Consider the following 10,963-nt stretch of genomic DNA (forward strand, 5'->3'; position numbering starts at 1 on the left):
GAGGGAGCCAGTGCGTCATTACCAGCGAGCGTGTCGCCCCTCTTCCCTTTAAAATAGTTTTATGCGCCACGCCCACATTATGATTCCCGCTCAGCTGTTACTGTGGGTCGTCTTCAGTTTCCACATGGATCCATTCACGGATCTGCGGGCTTGAGCGTTTGGGAAGTCGCCGTGGGAGACTCGCCACTCCACGCGTCGCTCGGATCCGTCACCTCGTCTGTCAGTTTTGAACAACTTGTTGCGCAGCTGCTATTCCCAACCTCCTCTGTGGTCCATTGCTGCTGCTGCTGCACACAGCGGCTGATCTTACTCAACCCCAAACGGCCGCTGTTTTTCTCTCTCTCCTGCGCTGCAGGTGAAGACGGATGAAGAAGTGATTTGATCTCAGCTCAGGCGACACAGAGATGAAGCTCGGTATCGCGGCCTCTTTGAGCGCCTTCACCATCTGGCGTGGGTTCTTGTGAAGTCTGGGAAGTCCTACGGTGGGTTTTTTTTTAAAGCGTCCCAGCTTTTAATATGATCAGTGAGACGGGGGATGCGAGTCATGAGCTGGACCCGTTGTCGCGGACTGGACTGGAGCCACAGCCTCCTCTGTCTGACTTTACTCCTGTGGACCAGAAGCATGAGTGGACTGGCTGACTTCTCAGGTAAGATGATGGTGATGTGGGTGGGTGGGGGATTACGGGGTGGTGGTGGTGGTCGTGCAGACAATGAGAACACGAAGTATTTCTGTTACAGCAGGTTGGGTATGAGCCCCACTGTTATATGGTGTGTAATAACAGCTGCCAGTGGGGTTGGGTGGCTGGGGTGTGTGTGTGGGGGGTGAACCTTCTGTTTGCCATTTTTATGTATGGTGTTATAGATAATGTGGCTGTACTCTTTCTCATTGCTAGTGTTCATGATACAGCAAGAAAGTCTGGATGGTATAATGTAACACATCTTAATTCTCTATTTTGTGTCTTCTTGCTGTATTGGTAAAGCTGACAAAATGACTGCGCAGCATTTCTTCTCATATTCTTGTGTTTTATCTGAACCATCTCCCCAGTGTTGGATTTATAAATGTATTTATCTTTGGATACACTGTGCACAGCTTCAGCTCAACACCTTGGAATCAGTAGTAATGTAATGTATAACCGTACAGCACAGGGCAGTTATGTTTGTTGAATGCCGGTTCGCCGAATATGCCACTTTGAAAAAAAAAAAAAGACAGTGAGTGAGGCAAGACCACAGTGATTTTTTTTTTTAAAGCAACCTGAGACACCTGCAAGAGCGCCAAAGAGGCCACGCAACCTGCTCCGCAGCTACTGATGCAGTAGATCCAAGAAAAAGAGTGTTTTATTTATGTAGCTAATAAATTACTACAGTTTAGTTTTTTTTAATTCAGTATGATTAGGTGAAATTCTGAATGTAATGTGTAAAATTAGCAAAGTCTCCCTTCTGTGCATGCATACATGTCTTCTGTCTAACAGACTACCTGTCCAGGATCATTACCAGCCACTCTGCCCACGCGTGTGATGGGCAACCTCTGCGGCTCCACTGTCCACGCCACTCCACCATCTCCATCCAGTCTGCCTTCTACGGGAGCAGCGAGATGCAGCTTTGCGGAGTAGCTCCACACCCTCCACACAATCACAGCTGCTCAGCTTTCACAGCCCTACAGGTGCATTTTATATGTGGGGTAAAGAGCTGTTTTCACTCTCACTGGGTCAGCTGTTACTTAGTGGCTGCTCGTCACTTTCACGCAGTCTGAAAATCGTCATGTCAACCAGTCGGTGCATAAGCTTGGCTCTTTGCATCTGATTTGGTTGTCCTTCCTTCACTGTGGATGGTGTTTGCTGACTGTCGTCCATGTTTATTGTGCAGAAGCTTTTGTCGGAGTGTCAGAGCCACAGAGACTGCCAGATGCCTGTCAATCACCTGCTATTTGGGAAGGACCCCTGCCCCGGCACTACCAAATACCTCCATGTGGACTACAAGTGTAAACCTAGTGAGTTCATCGGGTCAAATTTTGTTTCAGCACAAGTTTCCTCACACATTCTTAAGCGAATAGCTACACAGCCACACATAAAAATCCTCCCCACACCCAATTTCAGCCGTCAGTTTCCTACCACCATCAGACCCTCCTCCAAGTCGTCTTTACTCCTTTTTTCCCCCCCTCACTCAGCTGAACACAAAAGACATGTGGTGTGTGAAGGAGAAACCATGGTCCTGCGCTGTAAGCCCCCCAGGGCGCTGAACATCTATGCAGCTGTCTACGGGCGAAGGCTGGGTCACACCGACACCTGCCCCTCACACCTGACAAGACCACCCCCGTTTGGTGAGTTTCTAGCAGACGATTCCAGCAATGAAAGGTCTCAAGATGCACGAATAAGTTAAAGAGGACACAGTTTGTTTTACATTTAGAGTACAGCACTGTGAAAGTTTAAAAAGGGCGACATATTGCTTCTCAATAGAATTAAATAATTCATTGTATAATCTTGTGAAACTTCTGTGTGTGAGACCGTGATAAGGTGGCAGTTTGTGGAGGGATACTTATTTAATTGCTGCTGTTCCCAGACCTGGTTAAGCAGAAGAAAATGTTCTGATGTTATCATAAACAAATATCTATTCACATTTGTCTTGACATTTCCCATAGCATGAAAAAGCAGGTGCAGATAATAACATGAATAATGGAATAATACATTTGCTCATTGGAGTGTGTCCCAGCCATTGTTATCATTTCGTTCTGGGAACATTTCCTGGTGTGACATTCAAACTGTACGTGACTGATTTCACATTGTACAATGACAGGATACAGTTAGGTCTCTGGATGCTTTTGATTTTATTCAAATTTAACCACAACTATGTTAGTCCTGTGTCACATTGGTGACCTGTCCAGGGTGCACCCCGCCTCTTGCCCTACAATAGCTGAGATAGGCTCAAGCCCCTCCCACGACCCTGATATGGGTAAGCGGAAGCCAATAGATGGATTAACTACAGTTAATCCATGTTTCTTATTCAGTAACTCTTTTTGCAATTGACTCTTTCCCTGCAGAGTGTCTGAACCATGAGGCCGTACACTTGGTCTCCAAGTCCTGCTACAGCAAACAGAAGTGTGCTGTTCCCGTCAGCAACCAGACCTTTAGGGACCCATGCTTTCCAGGAACCAGGAAGTACCTCAGTGTGATCTATTCTTGTGGTAGGACCCTCTCTGTTTCCTCATTCACCTTAATTGCAATCCCTGTGATGAATTGAACATAGCTGTTTTAAAGTAGGAGCACGTACACAAAGGAAGGTTTTTGTTTTGGCCTCGTTCATTACGCGGTAGCTCCATCGGTGAACATTTCTAACTTCCTACTCTGGATTCTTATCAGCTGATCCCAGCCATCAGCTGTTCTTATCCCATCACACCCAAGAGCGCAATAGCAGGGGAAGATTGGACTGTGAGCAACTGATTTGTGAGTTGGAGTTGACATCCTGATAAACTTCCTGTGATTGGCACAAATGCCATCGAGGTCACATTCATGCATCGTAATTTGGAGCCTGGTGTTGAAAGAATTCTTCTGACTGGATGTGTTGGCTCCATATAGAGCAAAACAATGTGTGTTAGCCTTGAAGGGCGCTTATTATTAATACAATAGTAGGGAAAGTATTTTCGATCTGAATGTGTAACTCCATTGTTGGCTCAGTTTGGATGTGAGAAGTAGCTTGTTTAAAACGGTCTACTGAGCCACTGAGTCATTTTGTTCACAGCGATACAAAGACTTCTTCTGTCCTTTTCCCAATAGTACCGCAGAGTTTACTAAGGGTGGCAGACCCCAACATAGTAAGCCTCACCTCATCTCCTAGCGTGGGCACAGAAAAAGGTACAACAGCGTCATGCCGTCCACGCAGTTCCAAGATTTTATTGTGACTTCTTCACATCGTACTTGTAATCTTCACAATCTTCTCCTGCAGATCTGGAGGAGCCCTTTCCTAAAGGCTCAAGAAGGCCTGACAACTCAGGAGCGATGATGAGCAACTCTCTCCTGACATATGCTTACATCAAAGGTATTGACACACATGCGCTCATGAACTAACTCCCAATCCATGCTTTATCGCAACTCCCCCTCTTTGTTTCCTACACAGAGCATCCTGAAATGGCAGCTCTGCTGTTTACCTCCAGCGTGTGCGTTGGTCTCCTGCTCACCCTGCTGGCTGTATCTGTTCGAGTGACCTGCAGGGCACGCTGGGTCAGAGATCACAGACTTGCACCCAAGCCGGGAAGCCCTACTGTTAAGTATCAGGAAGATGACGAGGATGAGGATGACACAGATGAAGAAGAAGATGACCACGAGGGAACGGGAAGATCTTTGCTCTCAGCCACGGAAAGGAAGGCGATATACGGTTGGGAGGAAGTGACTTATGTGAGCGAAGCGGCCGAGCGGGCGGAGAGGATTGAGCGCAGAGAGATGATCATGCAGGAGATCTGGATGAACGCCTATCTGAATGGCAGCTCGTGTTAAATAACTCATGACCTGTGGATGCTACTCAGCATCTGGTGTTTTTTTCCCATCAGGTATACTGATCACCACCACAAGAAGCTCCTTTTTTAACATTGCAGTTTGTTGTGTTTTGCCATTTTTGCGAACAATATGCGAAGAAAAAGTTTTCAAAAGTTTCCATGATCAACAAAGTTTTATGTCTTTTGTATTTATACAGACTCACCACTAAATATAGCTTTAACATTTCAGGCTGAAACATTATTTATAAAAAAAACAACCCCAGCAAACAAACAAACAAAAAAGCATTCACCAACAACTTTATCAGGTTCACAGGCTAGTACCAGGTTGGTCCCCTTTTTGCATTTAAAACGTCATTAATTCTTCAGCACAGATGCTGACATTTTGATCCATATTTGGTTCATATTGACATGATAGCATCACACAGTCACTACAGATTTGTCAGCTCCATATCCATGTGGAATCTTCGTTCCACGACATCTATTGGACTAATATCCCGTGACTAGGGAGGTCATTTGAGTGCTGTAAACTCACTGTCAAGTTCAAGATCCAGTGTGAGATGACTTGAGCTTTGTGGCACGGCTCGTTAAGCAGCCATGGGAAGATGGGTACACTGTGGTCATACAGGGACGGACATGGTCAGCTACAATATTTGCACCAGCCGTGCCAAGGAAATATTCCTCACATCATTACACCATCACTGTTAATACAATGCATGATGGATTTATACTTTAAAGATGTTTACACCAAATTCTCACCTTCAATCCAAACGTCACAGCTGACCGTGATTTTACAGTCTTTACAGTCCAATTTCGGTGACCCTGTGTGAATTGTAACCTCAGTTTCGTGCTCGTAGCTGACAGGAGCAGCAGTGTGGCCCTCTCCTTCAAAGATGCTTATTTGAGCTACTGTTTCCTATCAGCTGGAAGAAGTCTGGCTATTCATTACTTGCTGTCATGTGAGTGACTGATTAGATATTTGCATCTCTTGAACAGGTGTAGCTAATTAAGCGGCCAGAGGGTGTATTACTGCACTAATTCCTGATCAAGCAGTCTCATAGCGGCTGTGTTTGTGATATAAACCGAAGAACATGTCAGGGAACAGATCCTGTAATCTAAAGAGATCACTAAACTAAGAAATACAAATGCATGTAAAGACCATTTGATGTATTACAAAAACAAGAATCAGGAGGAGGGGGATAACATTCCAAGGAAAAATAACTAATGTTCAAGTGTAAGGTATTCCCTGAGACTAGTGATAATTTTATGACAGATATTTCCTTATCGCCTATTAGATATTCTTTGATTGGATCATCCACTGCGGACTTAATACAAAGCAAGTGACAGCACCTTTGGTGATGAGGTTTATATAATCTTCTAGAGTAAAGCTTTGACCAATCAAAAAAGAAAAAACTTTAAGAGAATTTCAGACTTTTTGGAGGCATTTTGTGAAACTTGATAGAACTCTCTGGATAACTGCTTCGTCTCCGTCAAAAGTTCAAGGGGATGACAACTCAGTCTGAACTCTACACCTTTCTCAGTCCTGCTGGGATGACCTGAACTGTGTGGAAACTTCCTGACTGCGAGCAACTTTCACAGGCGTTTGTTTGTCTCATTACCGAGAAGACAAAGAGAGGAAAGGTGTAGCATCCTTGTCCTTGCACTCCCAGGGATGTAAAACTACTGATATTGATCAATTTTTGTGTTCACGTGATCAAAATATAAAACACAGAATAAACTTTATTTTTTTCGTACAGACTCAATAAAAAACAACATGGTGAAACTGATAAAGGAACACTGGGAGCAAATTTATATTTAAATAAATCAAACAGCAGCCTCAGTTTCACATTATGTCAGGATCTGAACTTCAGGACGGTTACAGAGGAGGAGAAACTCCAAGATATAAGAGCACACAGGCTGAATCATTAGTACTATCTGGATGATGTCACATGAGACCAAGAGGAAGCTCATTTTAAGATTTTGAAAAGGCAACTTGTCCAGCTGAATACAGAGCTGTTGAACTCCAGATCACAGAAGTGGCTCCGAGTTGGGTTTGTAGAGTGTTGCTGGTCTTCATCTCGGCCCCCATTTGATATTAGTGAGACCCTGAAACTGTCTTTTGAGGGCCTGCCTGTCTGACCACTCTGAGTCCAGGTAGCGATCATCATCCGCCTCCTCCAGTTTCTAAAAATGTGACAAAGAAAAGATTAGAATGTTTGTTCAAAGCCAAATGTTTATAACATGTGACACATTTCCTCACCTTGAGCTCTTCCTGCCTTCTGTAATAGTGCATCATCATCTGTTTCTGCTGGTCATCGGTGATTACAGGTTCTCTCGCTGGCGCCCCCTGTCCTTTCTAAAGTGAATAGTAAAAGGGTTTAAAAAAAACCCTCAAAAACATATGATGAAGGTCACGGGCCTCAAACATACTTTAGATTGAAATGGCTCTCACCTTTTGGATTTTAACCACTAGCTTTGTCTTTTCATTTCTGCCAATGTAGTCCTGCAGTTTTTTGCCCCTCTGCATCTCTTTGGCAGCCCACCACAGCTGGCATTCGTCGTCTGTGATCACCTGCAGAGACGCCTGAGATGAAGAGAAAAGTAGCAGAAACAGTTGAGAGAGGGCGAAGGCAATTTCATGAGCTTCAAATTAATTTAAAAATAAGACACCTTTTTAAAATAACACCTCCAATGATCATACCATAAATGGAAGATAAAAATTCCTAATTTTATGTGGCCATCAGCCTCCATTTCAGCTGTTTCACCTGTGTTTCTGAAAGGTCTTCCTTGTCCTCTAATTCCATCCTGATTGGGTCGTGAGGAGGCAGCCCCATGGGGTACACGATCATGACCGCCCCCCTTAGCTGATCCAGTGCTTCCTTTATCATTTCCACAGTGACACAAACATTGGCTTGAACTTGTTTCTGCATGATAAAGAGAATGACGTAATTTGTTTGTGACGCCCTTTTTGAACAAAGCAAAAAGTAACGATCAACCGTTAAAGCAAATAACTCACTTTGGAGATGAGCGCCGTTGCAGCCTCCACCGTTCTCATCAGCACCTCTTTCATTTTATCATTAGGCGCTAGTAGAAGGCAAAGGGATGGTTTAAACATGCATTCTTGCAAATAAAAAGGATTGCTTGCAAAATTGTCATCTTTGTAAAGGAAATTTGTGTAGTATTATCTACAGCTGTTACGTGCTATCAGATATCATTTCATATAATTGCACAAAGTCAGGAAACCAGGCTTTAACTACAGAGCTATATTAAATCATGCAAACCCAAACGGATGTTACAGTCTCACCTTGTCCATTCCTCCTCCCAATCTCATCCTTTCTAAACACAGAGCCTCCACTGGGGATGCACTTTTCTCCCCATTCATCCCTCAGGTTTAGCTCCTCAATCTGCTCCTCTGTCAGCCCCTGCATGTTGGGTGGCAGTGAGATGCCATGGTCTGCAAGCTCGGGAATCTCTGAGGGCACACAGAGGAACAAGCAGATCTTTGTCAGAGGCCCACTTACAGGGTTGAATTATGCTATTTGGGGAACTCAGAGACACGAAACTGGTCAAAATAGAGTGCACCAGCACTGATGTTAAGTTTCAACAGTAGTGAGGTGCAGGTTTGAGTCGTGGCAGCACCGAGGGTGTGTTTTCACCTGAACATAGTCTCTCCACTTTGAGCCTTCCGTTGTAAATGGCAGTAATTTGCTGGATCAGAGTTTCCAGAGGGGTGTCCACGGTGGTGTTAAAAAGAAAAAGGCTTTCGTCTCCACGCTTCACGTGAAGTTGCACCATTTCGCTAAGCAACACCTGCTTACCCCACCTTCCTGAAAGATAGGTTTGAAAGAGAAGAAAGTTGGGGCCTGAATGAAACTTGAACACCACCAACCACTTTCCCTCAGTAGGACAACAGTGCGTAACCATAGCGACAGCCGTGCCTGTCGCGGATGCTTCCAGAACACACGTAGCTAACGTTAGCTCTATGGAAGCTAACTGTTATGGCTGCTCACAGTGACACAGTGATACTGTCTGTTGTTATTTTCTCACAGTGACCTACAGCGGTGACACGTACCTATGCAGTAAAACGTGAAGCACTGTGTTCGGTCCCTCCAGTTTAACTTGCGCTCACACTAAACAGCTCACACTGTTTACAACCGGTGGCATTACTTCCCAATTACGATTGGTCAGCCCGGCTGCTTTCTTCGACTGTAATTTGGAGGACACTTCGTGCTATAAAAGCTGTGACACTGCCCCCTAATGGAGCACAGCGGCAACACTGTGCTCCATTTTCACTGTGCAAAGAGAAACCGGCTAGAAGCGCTCACCTTGTTTGCCATGCTCGTCACGTTAAAATCCTTTAATTTCCTCGTTACTCATGATGGCATCTTAAGGAAATAATTAGGATCTTTTAAAAGTCCTTAATTTAAAATAAATATTATGGCATAACAATGTACTGTATGTTTCTAAAATTTCAAAAGACTATCCAGGAATAAGGGGCATTTTTATGCAGTCAAAAACCAACAAGTACTCATGTCAACATACATTTATTTATTTTTTGCATACATACAACATAAACTGCTTCATACATAAATGTGCTGTCTGCTGTGCACATAAATTATGGAACATTGGATATTAATGTGAATTACAGCTCCAAGTTTTCACTTTAATACATACAGAATATGTTCCACAACACAGACTCTTAGTTACTATGGATTATAGCCATAAAAAGGGACACCAACCTCACAAAAGGAGCATTTTATTTCCTATAAAATGTCATCTCGAACTGTGACATGACACAAAGCGCTGGCTAGTCACCTACTGTTAATGCAGATACAGTATCTACTGCACACTTTGAATAACACAGATGCATTTTAGAGATGACACTTACATGTAAGCAGAGGCAGCCGATACACTTGCTTACATAGAGAGCTACTGCCTTCATTGCAGTGAATGAAGATTATCTTTGCGTATTTTACAAGTGTTTAAACAGAAAGCAGAAGCATTAGTCAGGTGGCGCGTTCTTAAATCTGATGTTCATCTTTCATGAACCACTGTAATGCTTTTCAAATAACATAATTCCTGAAGGCTGGGGGAAATGGCATGTGTCGAGGCATGGTACCTGTTGCTCATCCTTCTGCAAATCTATTGCTTATCATCACCGTCAACGTTAACGCTGACTAACAGCAGTGAAAAAGTGAAGTAGGTAGTACAGGACAAAATACTGACACATCACCTCTGACAACACACACACACACACACACACACCTGAAGAATGGTTACGATATCAGTGAGGCTCAGTCATAAAACACCCTCAAACAACCAAGGGATAGATATCACATGTGGATCAGAAAAAGCTGAGATTTTGACACCCAACACTCAAATCAAACTTCTGTCTGGAATGTGGGCCACACTGGAAATGTGTTCTGCTGACGCATCTGGGTCTGAGCAGAGTGTGTAGTTCAGTCTAATGAAGTCAGTCAAGATGGTACTCAGAGTACTCAATTGTACAGAGGCATTCTTATTTAGATGGAGAGTGGCATGAGACCCCCCCCCCCCACGAAACAGTCCTGTCTTGTATTGTTAACATTGCTGCGTAACAGCCTGGGTGTAGCCTCTGGCAGGCTGAGGGAATACATACACAGCTGCAGCCAGGAAAAAGTGAATACAGTAGCTGTTAGTGCAGAGCCTGTAAGGAAATACACCGCTTATACTCAAAAGGGAAAAGCTCCGGTATTCCACTCTTAAGTCTGTACACGCACTCACATCCAAATACAAACACTGTCAAACACGATAAGAGACGATTATGCACTTCAAACACATCACTTCTCACCACAGTAACATTACGATTATTCAGAATAAGTTCTATTAGAAATAAGAAGCATTTTAAACAAAGACTAAAGTGGGAAAAAAAAGTGCCCTCTTGTTGATGCATGGCATGTGCTTGCTGCCATGAACACAGATCACATCCTCTTTGTACTGTAACACACACACACACCACATTCTTTAATAGTTTAGTGTGATGCTTTGGATGAATCAAGAAGGATCAAAATAACAACAACAACAAAAAAAAAGCCCTCTTATGCTCACTCAGTCTTCAGGCTCAACAGCCAGGAGCGCACACGCAGTGCATTTCAGTTACTCTATGCAAACCACTGACACTGGTCAACACACACACACACACACACACACACACACACACACACACACACACACACACACACACCCCCCCCCCAATTATTTTCCATACTGGAAACACACATTTATACATAACTTCTATGTATAGGTTTTGATAGAGGGCTACAGAATATGTTCAGCTAAGCGTAAGAAACCTGAATGAACAGAGAGAAAACAAAATGCATTTCTATCCGCTGGATGAGATGATATTAAAGAGCATGGCTCCCTGGGTGAGCAGTCACATTAACTGACCTGTGCTGTCTTTTTCCACACTGTGGCTTTAGCAAGGAGGTGATGACAACCTCCAGT

At 43.8% G+C, this 10,963-nt stretch overlaps 2 protein-coding genes across 5 annotated transcripts; one reads left to right on the top strand and one right to left on the bottom strand.

Annotated features, from left to right (window-relative positions):
* Nucleotides 1-105: 105 nt before the first annotated feature.
* On the top strand, nucleotides 106-4,709 carry eva1c (eva-1 homolog C (C. elegans)). Of its 4 annotated transcripts, none has more exons than XM_080307119.1 (9): nucleotides 106-647; nucleotides 1,470-1,678; nucleotides 1,864-1,987; nucleotides 2,165-2,317; nucleotides 3,035-3,178; nucleotides 3,354-3,437; nucleotides 3,768-3,845; nucleotides 3,937-4,029; nucleotides 4,108-4,709. In XM_080307119.1, the coding sequence occupies exons 1-9, from the start codon at nucleotides 536-538 to the stop codon at nucleotides 4,482-4,484; spliced, it is 1,374 nt and encodes a 457-aa protein (XP_080163245.1). In that variant the 5' UTR covers nucleotides 106-535; the 3' UTR covers nucleotides 4,485-4,709. The 4 variants fall into 4 exon arrangements, with proteins under 4 accessions (XP_080163245.1, XP_080163246.1, XP_080163247.1 ...); XM_080307120.1 differs by having other exon boundaries at nucleotides 1,470-1,660; XM_080307121.1 differs by lacking the exon at nucleotides 3,354-3,437.
* Nucleotides 4,710-6,194: 1,485 nt separating this feature from the next.
* Nucleotides 6,195-8,704, bottom strand: cfap298 (cilia and flagella associated protein 298). The gene is made up of 8 exons (XM_026182358.2): nucleotides 8,553-8,704; nucleotides 8,137-8,307; nucleotides 7,785-7,952; nucleotides 7,497-7,564; nucleotides 7,246-7,404; nucleotides 6,933-7,064; nucleotides 6,741-6,836; nucleotides 6,195-6,664 (listed from the first exon to the last, which is right to left on the bottom strand). The coding sequence occupies exons 2-8, from the start codon at nucleotides 8,273-8,275 to the stop codon at nucleotides 6,554-6,556; spliced, it is 873 nt and encodes a 290-aa protein (XP_026038143.1). The 5' UTR covers nucleotides 8,276-8,307; nucleotides 8,553-8,704; the 3' UTR covers nucleotides 6,195-6,553.
* Nucleotides 8,705-10,963: the final 2,259 nt, after the last annotated feature.

Source organism: Astatotilapia calliptera, chromosome 10 (assembly GCF_964374335.1).
Source record: "Astatotilapia calliptera chromosome 10, fAstCal68.1, whole genome shotgun sequence".
In the NCBI taxonomy this organism is placed as follows: domain Eukaryota; kingdom Metazoa; phylum Chordata; class Actinopteri; order Cichliformes; family Cichlidae; genus Astatotilapia; species Astatotilapia calliptera.